We start from the raw sequence: 20,334 nt of genomic DNA, 5'->3' as shown, positions 1-20,334 counted from the left end.
TTCGCCATTGTGATTGTCTATCTGCAGCCAGATCACCAGCACGTGACTGTCTGGGTCATGACGTAAAGAAGAAAACGCTAACCTTTTACAGACGTGAGAAAGCAGACTAAACATGAAAAACAGGGAAGGAACAAAAAGACAAGACCTGAGTAGATAAAAAAAATATAACTAGGAAAAAATCTGCAAAGGAAAACAAAAAAAGGTTATTATAATAAAAGCCAACATTCAGAAATTCAGTCTTTATTAGTTGACTAAACACCTTAACACATGTTATCTAATAAAGGACTATCTTTAAAGGTGAAAATTAACAGCGGTTTCATTGTTTCAGAGTACAAGTATTGTAAACATTTACACTTTGCTGCACATGACTAGTTCCTATACAGCACTTCTCTGTAAGACTGAATGTCTTGTGACTCGTCCATGTCCTTGTCCCGTCTCTGTTTCGTCTCTTTTTACTCATTAGACATCATTTTTAAGACATAATATATGGTTGTTTCTGCCAAGCTCCAAGTTTCCAAGCTAAAAAAAGCTTCGACCTTTTAACCGAAGTCTCATTTTTTATGTTCATAGTGTTCAAATTTCACACACTGGCACTTTCTTTAACAAAACAACATTGTTTTGCAAACAAAACAGACATCTTTCCTGAAAAATAACACCCAGAAACTGATATAGGATATTGTTTCCTTACAGTTCTGAGCACAGTAGGTTTCCTGTTGCTGTTAGACTTAGTCTCGTCATTTGAAACCTAAAACCGGAACAAACTATTATATTCTGTCCACAAACTGCGTAGTTTAGTGACTCAGCATAAAACTGCGGACTACTTAAGGGACTTGTTAGGCATATATATATCATAGGTGAGAGGTTTGGTACCTGCACAAGATACTGACAAGACAGAAACAGACTGCAGGATGAAGGTCCATGTCAAGGTGGAGATGTTGGCCATGGTGGTCACGTTGTTCCTGGCTTTTGGTGTGAGTGACGGCCTGGTGATAGACAAGTGTCAACTGGGAGACGAACTGAACTCGACTCTACCTGCAAAAATGTTGGACCAGATCACCAGCCTGGTGGCCAAGAGTAGGTACAATTTACACACCTGATTACATTGTAAGTGATTATGTAGTAGTGTCATCCATTAGAATATACAGTTCTTCAGTGTATTGATGGGCTTTAGTGTAGTGACGTTATTTGGAACTGGGAACTAAAAGCTGTGGGAGACTGACGATGCAACAGCCATGTTTGTTAGAAGGAGAGTGTAATGGAAGTGTCAGTTTGCTATATATGTCACTCTAGGGAGAGACTTTTGGGAGAAAACTTGGGAGGTGAACTTAATTTATCAGAAAATATCACAGACACAAAAATAAAATTTGCTTATATCCCAATTCTAAAATGATTCCGATGATGGCTAAATTATAATTCACTGACCAATTTATTTGTGGTCAACAAAACTGGCAATCTTTAACTGAGTCTCTGCCCACTGACAGGAGTGGACCTCTATGTGGTCTTCTGCTGTTGTCGACTATCCACCTTTAAGTTATGATGTGTTGTGCCTTCTGAGATGCTCTTCTGATCACCACGGTTTCAAGAAGTGACTCTTTGAAGAAGTCTTTGTTTGAAATTCTTCTTTTCTGGGTTCAGAGTGCAGGGTCAGCTATGATACAGAAGAGAGGGTTAAGGACCTTGCTCAAAGGCCAACAGTGGCAGGTTGGACGTGCTGGGGCTTGAACTGAGAGCCTTAACTGTTGAGCCACCTTCTCCTAGATTGTGTTTCCATAGCCTTTCTATCAGCTCAGACAAGTCTTCTGACCTGTCTCATAAATAACACCATGATAACGATATAAAAACTGTTATAACTTCTAATGCTAGTGCTAGGAATAAAAACTGGAAACTAGCTAATGGAGCAATAAGCCTTATGCCTGGTCAGATACTGCAGTGTTTAAAAATCTCTTCCAAATATTTTACAGTTGTGTGCCATGTGGAGCTGAGCTCCAGCTTGAACACCAGCACCATCAATTATGTAACTGGACCCAACATTAAGAGTTTCATCCATGGCATGCGCAAGGGCAGGTCTGCAGAGTCAAGCAGTGAAGAGTCCAGTGAGGAAGACTTCCGAAGACCTAAAAGTAGTTTCAATTCTTCGATGGTTAATCCATTAAACAGCTCAACCAGAGATGAAGGGCATAGAGGCCGCAAGAGTAGGTCGGCAGAGTCAAGCAGTAAGGAGTCCAGTGAGGAAGACTTCCGAAGATCTAAAAGTATTTTCAATTCTTCAGTGTTGAATCCAGTTACACGTCCCCAGGGTAACAGCTCAACCAGAGATGAAGGGCATAGAGGACGCAAAAGCAGGTCTGCAGAGTCAAGCAGTGAGGAGTCCAGTGAGGAAGACTTCCGAAGACCTAAAAGTAGTTTCAATTCTTCAGTGTTTAATCCAGTCACCCGTCCCCAGGGTAACAGCTCAACCGGAGATAAAGGGCATCGAGGACGCAAGAGCAGGTCTGCAGAGTCAAGCAGTGAGGAGTCCAGTGAGGAAGACTTCCGAAGACCTAAAAGTAGTTTCAATTCTTCAGTGTTAAATCCAGTTACCCGTCCTCAGGGTAACAGCTCAACCAGAGATAAAGGGCATAGAGGACGTAAGAGCAGGTCTGCAGAGTCAAGCAGTGAGGAGTCCAGTGAGGAAGACTTCCGAAGACCTAAAAGTAGTTTCAATTCTTCAGTGTTTAATCCAGTCACCCGTCCCCAGGGTAACAGCTCAACCGGAGATAAAGGGCATCGAGGACGCAAGAGCAGGTCTGCAGAGTCAAGCAGTGAGGAGTCCAGTGAGGAAGACTTCCGAAGACCTAAAAGTAGTTTCAATTCTTCAGTGTTAAATCCAGTTACCCGTCCCCAGGGTAACAGCTCAACCAGAGATAAAGGGCATAGAGGACGTAAGAGCAGGTCTGCAGAGTCAAGCAGTGAGGAGTCCAGTGAGGAAGACTTCCGAAGACCTAAAAGTAGTTTCAATTCTTCAGTGTTTAATCCAGTCACCCGTCCCCAGGGTAACAGCTCAACCAGAGATAAAGGGCATAGAGGACGCAAGAGCAGGTCTGCAGAGTCAAGCAGTGAGGAGTCCGATGAGCAAACCATGTGGACTTTGTATGGGTTGTTCCAACTGCCCAATCGCATCGCCTGCACCTCGGGGTCTGAACTCTCTCTTAACCTCTGCAGCATGGACTGTGACAGTAAGTACACTTTAGCATCACACCTCAGTCCATATTCCTTGGTATGTTGCTGTCACCAATTGACATCCCAGGTGACGACCTTACTGTAATGGATATGTGGTCAAACACCAGAGTGAATAAGATTTCCTTTCAGTTTCTGATCAGCTATCTTCTTTTTAAAGGTCTGATCGATGGCAATCTCCAAGATGACATCACCTGTCTTCAGACCATCCTCAATAAAATGTGAGTAAAAATCAATTCAACTGAATACTTTAGCAGGACTAGCAACTTCAGCAAGGAAAAAGGTACATATAAGAGAAGTGTTACCTGCTGTTGCATATCTGGGGAAACCATTGATTGGAAACTAATGGAACTGTCCTGAAAAAAACTTTTTATTTTAAAAGCTTCAACCATTAACTATGATAAAAACATGTCCATGATCTGTCTCGGCATGTTAAGAATTATTCATCATCATACCTGTCACATTAACAGTGGTGTTTAAAGACCAAGGTGTTTCCCTTTTATAATAGAAACAAGTTAATAACAGAACTATGGGGCGTTAGATCATACAACACCAGTCTGAAAATCTGGATGAATATATGGGTGAGATTATTGTAGTGAGAACTGGATACAGAATGTGAATGCCACACTAAATGAGAGAGATCATGAAGGAGCTGACTGAGGTCTGATTGGATGTTTGGGGAATTAAATGATTGAACAAGTTTACTTTAGAGAGAAATAGTATTTTTAAAATAATGAAAACTACCTTCATATTCTTTTTAAAAAATTATTCTATTTTTTCTTCTAAAAAGGTAATTTATCAACATTTTAGAAATGAATTAACAAAGCTGTATGTACCACTTTGAGCTCAATTTTTTCTGGCACTTGCTGCTTAATGTTGTGTCCGTCATATCACTACAGGTTGTCATCAGTAAGCAGTGAAGGACCAATGAAATCACTGTTCCACAAATTGTGAGTAAACTTTTGTATTTGCTCTATGGCTATTAGCTTTGAGATGTTTTTTGAGAAATTGGAGGGCAGTTAATTTCTTTTCCACAAAAACATTTCAGTCGTGATAAAATTTCTACTTAACTTATAAGGAATCCTTAGGAATTACACTTCTCACTCAAGCTCATCATGTGTCATCTCTGTTGCAGGACCTCTGCTTTCTTCCAGAAGGAATGCAGCAATGTGGAGAACTCCAAGTACTTTTCCACTTGTTGAGGCAGACAGCGGACCTAGCAAGCATTTTGACTCAATTCTACTCAAACTGAACATTTGACTCCGCCGGCTTTTGGCAACATCTAAAACAAGTCAATCACACCCAACTAGAGTATATTTTGTTAAGTGTCTTACTGTGAAAAACGATTACACTCACATAATGTTGGTAGACTATGGCTAATTTTAAGGTTAATTAACCCTGAGTTAAATTAGTGGTCACGTGATCAGTGAATGAGTCGGGATACACCGCTGTATTAGCCTTGTTTTCATTTAGCCAGTTTCTCGCTTTTGTTTCTGACTAATTAGTGTCTATGATGATCATAGAATTTCTACTGTGTATTTTATTTGAAAAGAGATCTGCCTCTAATGCATTACATCATATCTGCTCGAGAGGACATCTGTCATCAAAACGATCCAAGTTTTATCAAAATGGCCGAGAATTAGGGGAAAGGTTGATAAAGATAACAGACATCGTGACTTGTTTGCTAATCTTGTACTCATAACGTCATTTTTCAGACATTATTGCTATGCAAGGTATGATTTATGCTGATTAGTGGCTGTAAAACAGCGCCCCCTGCTGGTGTGGAATTCGCTTAATCGCCACATTCTCACCATGTGACAAAGAGTTTCCGTTAAACTTCCTGCAAGATTCATTCTGTCAGCTATTACATTTCACATTACTCTGTTTAACGAACAACTGACTACAATCTTAATAAATATTTCAACTTGTATAATGGTATAAAAAAGCGAATAATACAAACATACAGTAACTTAATTTTTAACCAAGTTCTGCCCACATCTTCTCAGTTAGCAAGTGAGTTGTGCGTGCCGTCGTTAAAACATATATCATTTCCTTATATTTGCGTTATATTTGCATTGTATTGCGTTTTTAATAGATCTGGGCGATGTTGGATTAATCAATTTGGCCACAAAAGGAAAAACACACACACATTATTATTTTGCCAGCTGAGACAAAAAGACAAAGAGAGAACAACTCTAATAAAATCAGATAAGTGTTATGTTTTAAACAAATATGCCGTTAATCTGATTTCTTGTTTTCTTCTGCCTTTTTCTTCTTCAATTTCTTCTCTGAAATCTAAAAGCATCCAAAAATGTTTTGCTTGTTTGAATAAAATCTGACAAGACATTCTGGTGTTGCTTTATGTATTTTCATTGTTATTCAGTGTAATTATTAATTGAGGAACGTCACACCCTCAACTTTACTTATTTATTTATTTACTTACTTACTTACGTATTTATTTATTTATTTATTTATTTATTTATTTATTTATTTATTTATTAATTAATTATTATAAGTATTACAATTCATTTACCATTGCTAGTATGAATTTATTTATTTATTTATCAGCATTACAAATTATTTATCATTGCTAGCACGGACTTATTTATTTATTTATTTATTTATTTATTTATTTATTTATTTATTTATTTATTTATTTATTTATTTATTTATTTATTATCAGCATTACCATTTATTTACCATTGCTAGCATGAATTAGTTAATTCACTGTTTTGTTTGTTTGTTTGCTAACTTACTAAAGTATGTTCATAAAGATACAAAAACACACAAAGTCACTTCAGGAAATATTCAGGAAAACATAAAGAGTAATGTAAGCAGTGATTTATTTAATTAATTACATATAGATAAATTTTCATGCGTTCTTACTAAATGTGTAAAAGGTTTCTCTTGGACAGTATTATTAACCAAATCTGCAATCAAGGAAGTAAGCATTGTCATAGCTCTCAAATCACTGGACTGCTTTACGCAACTCAACATGGGAAGTGCTCAAACACACAATTATCTCTTTTCTCTATTTTATCCCAAATGCCATTTTTTATCCGCCAACAGATGGCGTGAAAATCCATATAATACGAAACGAAATTCCAACGTACAACAAAAATGCTAGAAATTTAGTCTTGTGATGGATTTTAGATCCTGTGGTTGTCATATAAATGGTGTAGATCCTGTATGAAGGGACGGACCTCAGCAAAAATTGGTTAATCACCAAAATGACGGCTGTAGTTACAGTGAAAGGGAATTATTTGGACGCTGAATGAATAGATGAAAAGAGAGAGTTATCTACTGGATTCTTCTGGAGAGCAGCTGACATATATCATGATATCAGGTTACGTCTCTCTATATATAAACCATAATATATTGGAAAATATCTCAATAATTGTCAGTATAACCCATAGATTCTTTCGATCTTAGCGCTATAGATCCTGTATAATAGACAGAAAGCACTGTGAACTTTCTTTGCTGCTTAACTGTGTGACATTTTAGGATTTATTTTAGATACATATAATGACGGATACTTAATCAACACCCATTAATCAACACACCCAATCAAAATAAGCTGCCACATTTTCTGTCCTGAAGAAACAATATATATGGTTAAACACCCAGAGAGAAGGAACTATTTAATATCCAGGACTGAAATCCTGGATTTTTACCAAAGTAGCATTCATTTTTACTACTGAAAAGTGTGTGTGTGAATGCATTTCAGCCACACTCGGCAAAGTAGTGCGAGGGCTCCTCAGACTCACACTCCTGTGTGAACATCATCCACCTGCGAAATACAGCCTCGGTCAGACAAGGTACATAACAAGACATCATTCATTGATTTTGGTCCTGGATTTGATTTGGTCAACTTGTTTTTGTTTTAAATGCTTTATACAGTATCATCAGCATAGTCGTCTGTCAGATACACAAATAAGAAATAAATTTCTCCTGCTAGCATCATCAAAAAGTGACCAGAGGTCACGTTCATTTCATTGACACGAGCCTGTAACTTACCATTTCTCATGCATACTCATCAGGCAAGCAATGTCATCGGAGATGTCATCATCAATCAGAGCTTTTATTTTTATTTTTTTTAAAGAAGAAATGAGGGAAAAAGTTAGCACATGAGCATTACTACAAGATCGATAGGATAAAATGTATAGTAAAAATATTACAGATTTGTATTGGAATGTCAAAAATGTGCGTTGAGAAAAAAATATTTGTGTAGAAATGAAATAAAAATGTTAACGATTACTGTTTTGTCGACAAACTGGCGACACTTTATATTACAATCCAGAACCATTCCAAAAATATACCTAAATGTAACGTGAACATGCTATGCAGTATGTCCTGATAGTACTCCAGGGTGTGGTAGCATCATTGTTCCCATGGCAACATGCATTATGTGATCATGTTTGTCTCTGTCTCCATCGTCTTGTTACCTGATTGTGTGCACCTGTTTTGTGTTAGTTCATGATTTCTTCTCTCATTTATACCTTGTTGTGTCTGAGGTTCTTTACTAAATCTTGCCTTGTTCCTTTTTTTGTTTGTTTGTTTGTGACAGTCTGAACCTTGTTTATGTCTTCTGCTCCCTTGATTTCTGTCTTGTTATGTATGAACCTACATGTTCTCAAACTACGAAGACTTGGTTGCCCTCAATAAGTCTCACACTGACATCCTAGCTCTACTGCATGTTAGATGTTAGTCAGTGGTTCTTCAGATGGTTAACAGTTCTAGCTCCCTAAAGAGGTTCAATTTGTTTTTTCGTGGAAAGTAGCTGCGATTGTGTATCTTTACTCACCGCTACAGTCCAGTCCACAGAGATTCGCAAGACCATGGCTTGATTCTGAATTACACACCATATCGCTCAGCTGGAAGATTCCATAGAGTGTAGTCTGATCTTCAGAGCTCTGTTTCGATCCAAGCGGTTCTGTGGTGTCCAGATTTCTGTCCAAGGGATTCATGGCTTTGGGTCTGGCACCAAATATCATTTCATAAGTATCATAATGTATATCTTCTGGCTCTCCAGTTCTGTCAGATGGGACAATACTGGGACCAAATAGCATTTCATAGGTATCACCATATATATCTGTGGGATCTGGGAAAATCTGAGGTACAACTATTTCATCCAACCCATTTCTGTCTGGTTTTGATCCTTTTCCAGAGCTTTCTATTGACTTCCAAGACCCATCCCTTTCATCCTTAGATGGAGCCTCCCTCTGCTTCCTGGCTTGCCCATCAACATGGACTACCCCTTTTTCAGGCTGGACCTTGGCCTGTCCAGAAATGGGATTGTCTTCACCCCGTTGAGGAATCAAAGGCTTTTCAGTCATGGCCACATTACTCACAATATTTGTGTCCTTAGATTTTAGAGGCAATTCTCCTATTCCAGAGGAGAACTCTTCAGGAGATCTGGGGTTGAACTGGTCAGTGATGGTTACAAGACTGGTGTTGAACCCAGAAGTTTGTTCAACTGTACAGACCACTGCAGATAGAAAAAAAGAAGGCTCAGATGCTGGTTATTATCACGCACAATGTCAGTTATACCTTTTCTGAAAGATGACTGTCCTTAGCTTGATCTGAGTATAAAATCTTCGGCAATAATCAATCTAAAAAACTTACCTTTAGCGATATTGTCCCCAGACTTCTCTTCTAGCAGCTTGGACATAGCTGCCTCAAGCTTAGACTTCAGCTCACACTTGTTCAGCAAGAGTCCCTCACTCCAAGTGGGCACCAAAGCCAATACCACCAGCAGCACCAACATCTCCACTGACCAAGCTGTCTTTCCTTTTAGTAAAATGCAGATATCACAATCTTCCCTGTGGATCTAAAAAAAATGACCACTTTATGAAATGTTTAGAAAAATATAGAAGAAGTGCAGAACATCAGCTTTTTCATTCATTCTTTCTTTTATTATATGTCTCCTTTTCATGGAAAGTAAGACTGAGAAGGTCAGTCTGCATTTCTCTTTTTCTTGACACTGACTTCTGAGAAATTCCCACGCACATATTTGTATGAAATGTTACTGAATTTGAAGTTAGTGTTCAGGTTGGCTCAACATTCATACAGCTTCAGGTGACATTATTTATAGAAAACCAAATAAATCAAATTTGTTTGCTTAACCTCACATACTCAAGTATTTAAATGAGTTTTTCACCACTGTGGATTTATATACTACACACTGAAAATCTTAAAGTAACTTTTTATACAAAAAAACTTATAACAGATTTTTGAAAATATTTGATTTGATTTGATTTTCAATAATTTTTCAGTCTTAATTATATTCCAGACTAATTATTTGACAAAAGTCTCATAGAACAACCTGCTTTCATAAAGAGGCTAAAACCCTGCAGAATGAGTCAGTTTACCATCATCTACAGCTCTTACCCAGGCTTCAGTCTTCACCTCTGCGTAACAATAATGGAGAAGTTCTCCTGCTTATATAGCAGGCAGTTACGTGACCCCACACCACATCTGGTTAGACTTCATTCTCTTTAACAACATCAGGAATATTTGTCTACCGTGTACTAACAGGACATGAAAGTTTAAAAATGAATCCATCTCATGTGTTTGTTCTGAGCTTACCACAAGGACAGGAATATTCCAGGAATTACACAATCATGTTGTTGTCTTCAGGCTTGCGCTGTTTTATCTGTGCGAACGTCTTTGGTAGCATATGGAAATAAACCCACGAGTCAAATTGTTTCACCTATTTAAAGTTGTGAGAAGAGTCATTTTTGCCAAACATTAATATCCTGACATAAACAAAAACATCATATGTATTATGGACAGAGCTGATCTACCTTAATTAACTGGTCAGTTTAGACCTGGACCAAGCAAAAAAGCAGACCAATAAGCTACAAAGGAGTTAGTTTAAGTGAGTTTCTTCAGAAACTTATGGATGGTTTTTAGTTTCCAAAACCCTGTGTGAAGGTGAAACATTCTTTACCTTCAGTCAAAAATTGAAGACAAATCTGGAGTGTAGATTGAACTTTATCTTATATATAGGTTGGAGTGTAGCTTATGTGTAAATCACTCTTGCTAACATAATGGATTTACAAAGAAAAGGGTGTGCCAAGGTTCCTTTGTACGGTTGACACTTAAAACCATAGGTTCTACTTAAGACGTTTTCTGAAAGGTCAAACTCTTTGTTTTGTGTAATCCTAGAAACACATCTATGCGACATCACAACGTACAACACAAATCACATCTCAACAACGACACTTGGAGTTCGTTTGGATGATTTTTTATACCATTGAGATGTTAATCAGAGGTTGTAAAAACTAGTATATTAAGTCATTGCAACATCATCCATCCATTCATTCATCAATTAATTAATCCATCCATTCATTCATCCATTCATCCAACCCTCCATCCATCTATCCATACATTCAACCATCCATCCATTCATCTACACAGCCATTCACCCATCCATCCATCTATCCATTCATCCATCCAGCCATCCATCCATCCATCCATTCATTCATTCATTCATTCATTCATCCATCCATCCATCCATCCATCCATCCATCCATCCATTTTCTGTAGCACTTATTATACAAAGGGTCTCAGGACATTTGGAGTCTATCCCAGGGAACTCAGGGCACAAGGAGAGGGACACCCTGGACCACGCACACACACCCAACACACACACTACAGACAATTTAGAGATGCAAATCAACCTACAACATGTGTTTTGACATGAGGAAACCGGAACATTCAGAAGAAACCCGATAACATCATTTATAGGAAACCAAATAAATCAACTTTGTTTGTTCAACCTCACTGATACAAACTATTTAAATGAGGGTTTTTTACCACTGTGGATTTATGTACAAGAGTACATAAAAGACAGAGTCTTACCATTGTGGATTTATGTACAAGAGTACAAGATGGAGATAAAAGATGGAGTCCACACTGAAAATCTGGGGATTTTTTAAATGAATTTTTATTCCAAAATAGTCAATAATTTAACACAAAGAAAGGAAATCTTCTACATCTACAGTAGAACTGATCTAAATTGCACTGTATATTTTCAACAAACCAAAGAAAATAATAATAACTACTACTAATAATAATTAATAATTTGTCTCAAACAACAACCTGCTTTCATAATGACGCCAGTCAGCCTACAGCATGAGTTTGGACTCAGGGAGGAACCGGGAGAACTCTGAGGAAGCTCCCAAAAGCACGGAGAGAACAGATAACCTCCACATACACAGGGCGGAGTCGGGAATCAAACCCCTGTAAGTGTGAGGTGAACATGCTAACCACCATGCTCCCATTACAGCTTCAACCAAACCCTGAGGGAACAAGCCAAAGAATGCTTTAGGGTAGAACTTTATCGTAAAAGGACTAGGAAGAAATCTACCTCTTTTCTTACATGATCTTAATCGCTATCAGGGAGATTAGTGTGTGCTACACGTGTTTGCTTGCTTTGAACAAGTTAAATGCAGCATCACTGTTTGAGTATCTAAGGGAGGGACGTGTTTGTTTTGGGTCACCAAACGCTTTTCTTTTCTGTGGAAATTCAGTTTGTAAATTGGTGACAAATGAGGTCATGTGTGCAATAAGACTATATATCTGTATCAACTGTATGTCTCTGTATGTCACTGTATATAAACTCACTGACCGCTTTACTAAAAACTCACTGCCTGCCTGCCTGTCTGTCTATCTATCTACAGTATACTGGGTGTTTTTTGTTTTTTGCAACACTCTTAGTAAACTCTAGACACATTTGTGTGTGAAAATTGCAGAAGTTTACAGATATCAGACTTTATCTTCTTTTGTCTGGTGTGAACATTAAGTGAAGCTCTTGACCTGCACCTGCATGATTACAGACATTGTCTTGTTAAAATAAATGGCTGATTGGACAGCTGCATGAATGTGCAAATGTACAGGTGTTCATAATAAAGTGGTCAGTGAGTATATTTTCCTGTTTAAGGCGCTAGTGAGATCTGAAATTGTAGCTCTGTTGCAGAGGAGCAGGATGGGAAATCAGGGTCATCTTGGTGTCATCAGGCGCTACAAAACAACAACAAGATAGTCAATAGAGTATAATTTATAATATGTAATATGCATTTTAAACACACTTTGATAGAGCAATTCACCTCTCGGCCAGCAGAAAAAAACAACAATTCTCATTCATTCTACTAAATTGGGCAGCTATTTTATTTATATTCTGGGAAATAGAACGAACTGAATTTAATATATATATATATATATATATATATATATATATATATATATATATATATATATATATATATATATGTATATATATATACATATATATATGTGAATTATATATATATATATATATATATATATATATATATATATATATATATCCCAGGCAGGTAAAAATAAAAATAATAAATAAATGAAAGAAACCAAGTGCAAGACCACACCTACTTCATGTTTAAAACCAAATCCAGATACAAATGACACTGTGGTACAGCCATAGACTAAACTACACTGTAAGGGATTCTAAGCCTGTGTAAATCAGCTGTATGGTGTATGTGTGTGTGTGTGTGTGTGTGTGTGTGTGTAGCAGGCTTTCAGGGAAGAACTATGAAAGCACTAACAATAGAGGTGAGTCTGGCGGCCGAACTCCTGCTGGTACACAGTGTGAGATGTCGGCTGTGTATGAGGTGTGTGTGTTGCTCTCAGCTCCTGGGCCTGTAGCGTGAGAAGGTCGAAGCTTCGCTGGTATGTTTGTTCTTCCTCTTGTGGACACTTCATACACCGTAGATTCATCCTGAGAGAGAGAGAGAGAGAGAGAGAGAGAGGGGCTTATTTCACATAGGATATCTCTTAAAGAAACATATCCACTTTATTTAATTATTATTTCTCTCTCTCTCTCTATCTCTCATACCTCTGCCATGGTGAGGGAATGACGTGAACTCTGGCTAGCTGTCCAGGATACAGTCCCTTCACGTCCCTGCCTGGCCGCAGGACTCTGCACATCAATACACACACAACCTTTATTTTTAAACGCCAGGTTTAAATTAATATCTCACCGTATAGGTTTTTTCTACACATGACTAATAGACTAATGGATCAACATGTAAAAGTTCTTCATGTTATGCTTAATGACCTAATCCATAGTTAGAACAAATAATCACCTCTGTGTTTGGTCTTTCTGTACCCATGTGATTTATAACACTCCTTTAAAACTCTGACTCTCAACAACGGCATGCAGTAAATCTGTTTATTTCTGTTGACATTCTTCTGTAGTTTGAACAGAGGGTTGGGTTCAGTTTCTGAGAAGATGTAGACGCTTGTTAGAGTTTATGCTGCAATTCGCCTGGCAGACAGCAGATGGCGCCAAAAAAGCTTTCAACTCTTCTTGCCGTTTCTGTTCATTCCTCCGATGTTCAAATGAACATGGAATGAACATATTCATAAGTTATTCATAAGGAGTGATAGATCGGGGGAAATTTGGATCATTTCATGCATGTAACAGCAATGTATTTACTCTTTAAGATTATTATTGTAAATAGTATGAAAGCATAGTCAAATAACTGTACACAATATTTACGCTTCTTCTTATACAAGCATTTAAAGACACCAAACATCACATTTAGTACAATTCCTATACAAAATAATTCCATGTTCATTAACCCTTTCTGACGGGTTAATGAAAAAAACTAAAGGTTCTTATTCATTGTTTTTATAAATTGGCTCTTACAAATGTTTTGAGAACAAGTTACACATCTGGTACACATCTGTCCACTCTGCATGAGAGTTTTAAGTTAACACTATTTAAACAGCTGGGTTTGAGGCAGGACTTATCTTTTTTTTTTTTAACATGTTTATAAGTTTGCATCCCCATTAACCTGTTAAATGTATTGAAATGAGCCTTCAAGGATTTCTAATGAGCGTCAGTACATGTTCAGATCAAGGCATGAAAGGCTTGAATCTGCTGACTATCAACAGGAATCAGGGGAAAAAATAATAATAAAAAGCTATTACACAACCTTAAACAGAAAATGCTGGGCTGTTAGAGAACTGGAGAAAAGGAAACAGATGGAGGAAAAATATCAAATTGACAACTGAAAATGTTGTAGGGGGTGAAATAAGCATAACATTCAGAAATATCGATTTGAATGTTTGATTATTATTATCTTAACACTATTGATCCATGTCTGTTTCCAGACTAAATGACTTGCTGCTGTCATCATTTACACAAACCATTGCACTCAACTATAACATACTGTATAGTGATAGCTGTAACACTCACGCTCCAGGATGCTGACCGATGGCATTTCTTTCTTTAAACTCATGAAGCCTCAGTGCCACTCCTGATCCCGTCATCCTGCAACGATCAGATAAGTCCATGTGGTCTATATTAGCAAAATATATATCGCTGCACATACATTACAGCACAGTGGAATACTTTTTTCGCATATCTCAGCTGAGAAAGTTGGGGTCAGAGCACAGGGGCAGTTATGATGCAGCACCCCTGGACCAGGGAGGGTTATGGGCATTGCTCAATTGCCCAACAGTGGCAGCTTGGCAATGCTGACCTTCTGATCAACAATCTAGAGCTTTAGACACTTGACCACCTCATCCATAAATATATCCTTAATATTGATATCATCCATGAATAACACATTTGCCACTACTTTTAGCATTAAAAACATTAATAACTTGTATATGTGAGGTCTTTTGGAGCCACAGTTACAGTATCCCAGTGCTATTATGTATTTAAATATACAAATATACCTAAATTTTAAGGGCAGGCAAAGTTTAATAAACTATGTGCATGTTTCAGATAAATAACTTTAATAACATTTAGATTATTGCATAACAAAAACACAATAGCGTTAACAAAACTAGTGGAATATTGTTGTCTGAGATGGAGTAACACATTCTGAATGTATAAATGCAGGTTTATTTTAATTTCAAAGCGTTGAAAAGCTATTTTAAAAACAAACGTGTGAAATGGAGCAGCTAAATGGAGCAACATCTCGTTTTTAGCGCCCTCTGCTGCCTACCTAATGAACTGCTATTTCAATGCAATCATTGACGAGACTTTTTATTTTATTTTATTTTATTTATGTCTCCTAATAACGATTTGATCTGAGCAGTTATTTCGGCTTTCAATTCATAATTTCAGCGTTTTTGAGCAGAGTGCAGAAAAAACAGACGGCGCCTCAGCGAGGCAAGCTTAGCAAGAAGCTAGCAACAAACTAGCTAGCATTAATCATAAGTTGCTGCTGTATTGCGTTTCAAAACGTCAAACAGTGTAGTCTGAGTTGTAGACGTAAATCATAGTTAATATTGTAGTCGATAAAACTATAAACTAGAAGTGAAGAAGTAGTGAGGTCCATGTTTTTTCTGTTCATGTTGTGAGCAGCCATTTTAACATGATATGCTGAATTCAGGATGGAGGAGACCGTTCCAACTTGGGGAAAAACAAACAAACAAATAAAAACAAAGAAAGAAAATACTTCACATCTCAGAATTCCAACTGATAAACTGAGGTCTGTCAAATCAATAGTGAAAATTCAAGATCATTTAGATAGATAGATAGATAGATAGATAGATAGATAGATAGATAGATAGATAGATAGATAGATAGATAGATAGATAGATAGATAGATGCACACAAACATATAAGACCTTAAATATAGAAAACAATAAGTTAAATTTAAGGTAGCAGTGCAGATATAGAGGTTTCCTTTTTCTTTTTCCTTTCAATTTGCAGTGTGTGTGTGTGTGTGTGTGTGTGATGTGTGATGTGTGTGTGTGTGTGATGTGTGTGTTTACCTGTAGTCACTTTGGAGTTGATGTTTTTTTTTTTTTTAATTCTGCCTCTTGCTCTCTATGGTGTCTTTGTAGTCATCAGTGAAATGGTTCAGTGTAGTAGACCTCTGCGGTTTAGACCCTGCTCCTGTAACCCGAGGCGAGAAATCTGACTCTCTCTCGGTCTCGGTCTCTGTCCTCCGCCACAACTGATACTTCCTGCTGCCTCATCTCCATCATCTCTATCACCGGTGTCATATACCAACAAGACCTTGAGTGTCTCTCTCACACAGCAAGCTTGGGTACAAAACCAAAAACCTGGTCTTTTACTGTTATGGATTTTTTATTTCTTTTTGGAAAAATCATAATCTATCCAATTTAATCATAAACTCTTTAGATTTCCTAAAGCCTCAGGTTTGGGAACAAAGACTTATTTTGCTAAGAGTGTGTGATTTGTGTGTGTTTCGTTTCATTTCGCTCCTTTAACATTACTTCATGATGTGGACTGATACAGGGACAAATTCAGAATTTCAGAATTAGGGAGAAGTGGGCGGGGTCAATCTTCACATGGTGATGCCAGATTGTGATTTTCAGCAACACCTTGAACAATTTCTGGTTGGGAAAAAGGGTTTAAGGAAACATGTATTTGACCCATACAGTCACCATGACAACAACAACAGCAGGTTATTTACTTGCATTTCATTGAATTTATTATTCTGGTGATGTCTTGATCAGATTAGATTAAATTGGATTAGGGCAAGCAGGAGGAATTCAATAGACCCCTCATCCTCCCTTTTCTCTGGACAACCTTTACCCCCACCCCAACCCTAACAGTCTCTACACAGTCCTGGGAATCATGTAATCTCACACACCCACCTTCCCAAATTAGAGCTGCTACATGCAGTTTACAGTTTGGACAGGAATGGTGATTGAGATGGCTGGGTGGGAGGGGCACATGCATGATCCCTTGTCAATCACAGCAACACTAGCCAATCGTTGGCATTTTATGAGCTTATATATGTGGAAGAGGGCAAACTGCTTTCCTCTGAGTGTGCTACACTGCCCTGGGTTGGTTGGTTGGTTTGAGGTGTATCAGAGGAAGCATGATCACATATACAGCAATTTTACACACACACACATTCCAAGTCACTCCATATTTGCATAAACTTTTCTCAACGTTGTTGCGCTGCTGGACAATCTAGTTGCTGACGCTCGCTGACGCTCATGTCACCAGAAGTCACCAACTCTCACTTTAAATTAAAGATCTCTGCTAGTTTTGTATGTGTGAACTTAGCATTAGCCTTCCTGCTGTTGTGTAATAGTGACCTGGCTATTGGATGAGTATTGGCCAAAAACAAAGGGAGAAAAGGGAGGAGAGAAAAGCCAAAAAAAAAAAAGGTGGCTGTTATGACTGATATGACTGTTAAGGCACGTGGACAGCGAGGTTAGACAACATGTAGTGTCTTTAAACCTCTACTCAGGCCAGAGAGACTCGTTTCTACATCACTCAGTACACTGTGAGGAGAAAAACATGTGGTGGATTCGTTGTCTATCTGGCAACCAGGGTTAGGAGAAGCCACGGTGTCTGATTGGTCGCTTAGCTGATCCTGGGGCGGGGCTTGGGCGCGTTTTCTCTCTGCCTGCCTCGCCTTATGTTGGGATTGTGATCTATCTATGTGTCTAGCTGTCTATCTCTCTCGCCGTGTCTGTAGCGCTCCGTTCCCGTTCAGGGTCATTCGGTTCATCCGGTGCTGAGCGCGAGCGACGATGGCGACATCACGGGCGGCTTCCTTGCTTCCGTTTTGCTCGTGACCATTCGGAGGATTCCTCAAAAGAAGAAGAAGAAGGGGGAAAAAACACAGGACGCATTATTACTGTGGAATTAAAGTAGAGGGTTTATAACGGAGCCCGGTACTGAGGAAGAAAAAAAAGAAGAAGGGAGGGACCCGTGTCGGAGTCGGAGTCGGTGTCGGAGTCGGTGTCGGTGCGCGCGCTCGCCGTGTTTCCTAACGACCCCCCCTCCCCGTGTCTGTGTGAGAGGTAACGTAAATATTCCACTGTGATTAATTCAGGATGTTTGTATAGCGGATGGATGGATAGATAGATAGATAGATAGATAGATAGATAGATAGATAGATAGATAGATAGATAGATAGATAGATGGATGGAGAGATGATCATGATGATATGAAGGCCCGGTTTCCGCTCCTCTGTGCATCAGTGTGTGTGTGTGTGTCACTCACAACTGATGCACGCGAGTCCTCAATAAATATATCCACCTATTTCTCATTTCTGTGTGTATTAGTTTTCTCTGCAACAGCGGGTCCACCATTTTGTTTTTATTAACGCGTCACGATCACGAATTAGACAAGTCGTGTGTGCGTGTGTGTGTGTGCGCGCGCGCGCGCGTGCGTGTGTGTGTGTGTGTGTGTGTTTTCTGATCACGCGTCGCCGAAACCCGTTTATTCCTTCTTTCGTGTGTTTGTTTGTCTTGTTTCCTTGCTGGTGGTGTTGGTGGTGTTACAAGGCAGGCCGCAAAGCCGTGACAATTCAGCCGCACCCATAAATAAAGATAGGATGTAGTTACATGTACGTGTGAGGGTGAAGGCTGGAGTACATGCACATGCTCATGCTGCTGCTGTCGCGTGTTATTATTTTCTTTACATTTTTTTAATCAGTTAAACGTTTTTTTTCTCCTCCATCCTGTCAATCTTGTATCCTTTTTAGGATGTTGCGGTGGCGGTCCGGTTATATAACTGCAGGCGTAATGACACTATACACACACACACACACACACACACACACCCTTATAGAGGGCTCCGTTTCATTCACCTTATTGATCACCCTCCTGTTTATTCTCTCCAGTGTAATGTGTTGTTTTGGATGGAAATGCCGAACAATAGCACAGGAAGACTTTACCACGGGAACGGCCGCAGCCAAGGCCGGTGGATTTGTTGACATTGGCTCTCGCGTGCTTGTTTTCCCTCTTAAACCTGTCACTTATTCTCGGTGGCCGCGATTAAACACTTTTTCACCTTGTCCTGACAAACAGCCGAAGGTGAAGTGGGTTTATGAAGTGGTGTAAAGGACCATTAGGTGTGTGTGTGTGTGTGTTGTTGATGTCCAACACGGTCGCTGTGTTTTGGTTTCATCATGATGCCGCACAATAGAGGCGGGCGATACGATACGGTCACAGAGAACACATCGCGATACGCCTGATTTATCGCGGTATACTAAATGATCCGTTGTCAAGGGAATGAACAACAAAGGAGCTTGTGCGTGTGACCGGGCTGGACAACACGATGATCCTGATATTGTGATGTCACGATAAACACGCAGATCATCGTAGTACGTCGTTGTTGTTGTTGTTTTTTCATCATTCGGGATTGATCAGATGAAGCTGATTTGACATAAAAAAAAAATTTGTTTGGAATTTTATTGTTGGTCTTATTTTTTTAGGCGAAACAATCACTGTTGTTTTGTTTGTTTGTTTGTTTGTTTCTACATCATTATACCTGAGCGTGAAGGATTGTTCAGAAACACACACGATGATCATTGTAACATATCATGTATCGTAGTAACCCCTTGGGATATCGCGATACGATGTTATTGTCGTATTGTCCTGAACTAGCAAACGTCTCTGTATGCACACCGTGTCGCCATGACGACGTGCGACAGACAGCTACGTACACAATAACACTTATCCGCTCTTCTCCTACATTTTATTTCCATTTTCTCTCCCACGTTTACAGATTATTCATTTGGGTGAAACGGTCAGTGAGTTAAGCGTGCTTCCTCGCCTTGTGTCCGTTGTTGAATAATATGAATATGTGGTCAAATCTGGCTCCGCCCACCTCTCTGTCTTTTGTTTTCTCTATTATATACACACTTAAAATATATATACATATATAGTCTTTCTATCAATATTTATAAGGAACCCAGACACTGGTCATTATATAGAGACTGACCGATGATCTCCATTGTTGCACTTCTTCTTGTTGTTTTTTTGTTTTTTTTTCCGTCCTATCCATATGCATGATGAAACATTAGCATTGTACTGATGTGTGCTGCCCCACTGTGACAGGGGTGGGGGTGGGGGGCGGGTTTGGGGGACGACCGGGGAAGACGTCCCAGGCCTCGGCTGGGTGGCGGTCCAGGGGGTCCATTGAGATGTAGAACAGCTCTTTTTAGATGTGAAAATCCGGCGTCTTGTCTTTCTACACGGCGCGTATGGATCATGTGGGAGCGAGGGATGAGGGGGTTTTACTAAATTTACTAGCATCAGTTATGTTTCAACAAAATGTAATGTTTTTGTTTGTAATCTTTTAAAAAAAGACTAAAATGCAGTGGCTTCTATCTCCAA

General features: G+C 38.8%; 4 protein-coding genes across 5 annotated transcripts in view; 2 read left to right on the top strand and 2 right to left on the bottom strand.

Annotated features, from left to right (window-relative positions):
• The first annotated feature begins 897 nt into the window (after positions 1–897).
• LOC131347048 (nucleolar and coiled-body phosphoprotein 1-like) lies at positions 898–5,496 on the top strand. Its single transcript, XM_058380891.1, has 5 exons — positions 898–1,074; positions 1,962–3,215; positions 3,377–3,437; positions 4,116–4,166; positions 4,352–5,496. Exons 1-5 carry the CDS (start codon positions 909–911, stop codon positions 4,416–4,418), a joined length of 1,599 nt encoding a protein of 532 aa, XP_058236874.1. The 5' UTR covers positions 898–908; the 3' UTR covers positions 4,419–5,496.
• Positions 5,497–6,061: 565 nt separating this feature from the next.
• Positions 6,062–9,648, bottom strand: wu:fj19g03 (uncharacterized). Its single transcript, XM_058380847.1, has 5 exons — positions 9,607–9,648; positions 8,842–9,046; positions 8,021–8,704; positions 7,234–7,294; positions 6,062–7,006 (listed from the first exon to the last, which is right to left on the bottom strand). Exons 2-5 carry the CDS (start codon positions 8,981–8,983, stop codon positions 6,940–6,942), a joined length of 954 nt encoding a protein of 317 aa, XP_058236830.1. The 5' UTR covers positions 8,984–9,046; positions 9,607–9,648; the 3' UTR covers positions 6,062–6,939.
• A 1,530-nt stretch (positions 9,649–11,178) lies between these two features.
• On the bottom strand, positions 11,179–17,592 carry LOC131346559 (uncharacterized protein C1orf100-like). Its single transcript, XM_058380046.1, has 5 exons — positions 15,997–17,592; positions 14,465–14,539; positions 13,097–13,180; positions 12,807–12,979; positions 11,179–12,243 (listed from the first exon to the last, which is right to left on the bottom strand). Exons 2-5 carry the CDS (start codon positions 14,536–14,538, stop codon positions 12,167–12,169), a joined length of 408 nt encoding a protein of 135 aa, XP_058236029.1. The 5' UTR covers position 14,539; positions 15,997–17,592; the 3' UTR covers positions 11,179–12,166.
• A 46-nt stretch (positions 17,593–17,638) lies between these two features.
• The window catches only part of akt3b (v-akt murine thymoma viral oncogene homolog 3b), a 28,242-nt gene continuing 25,546 nt past the window's right edge, over positions 17,639–20,334 (top strand). The window contains exon 1 of one of the 2 annotated variants that reach the window (XM_058380044.1): positions 17,639–18,012. The gene's annotated coding sequence lies outside the window, so the exon portion shown is untranslated. The remainder of the gene's footprint in view (positions 18,013–20,334) is intronic. The other variant, XM_058380045.1, reaches the window with a different exon arrangement.

Source organism: Hemibagrus wyckioides, linkage group LG26, assembly GCF_019097595.1.
Source record: "Hemibagrus wyckioides isolate EC202008001 linkage group LG26, SWU_Hwy_1.0, whole genome shotgun sequence".
NCBI classification, from domain to species: Eukaryota; Metazoa; Chordata; class Actinopteri; order Siluriformes; family Bagridae; genus Hemibagrus; species Hemibagrus wyckioides.
The sequence above is the reverse complement of the archived record's forward strand: the minus strand, read 5'-3'. Positions and strand labels throughout refer to the sequence as shown.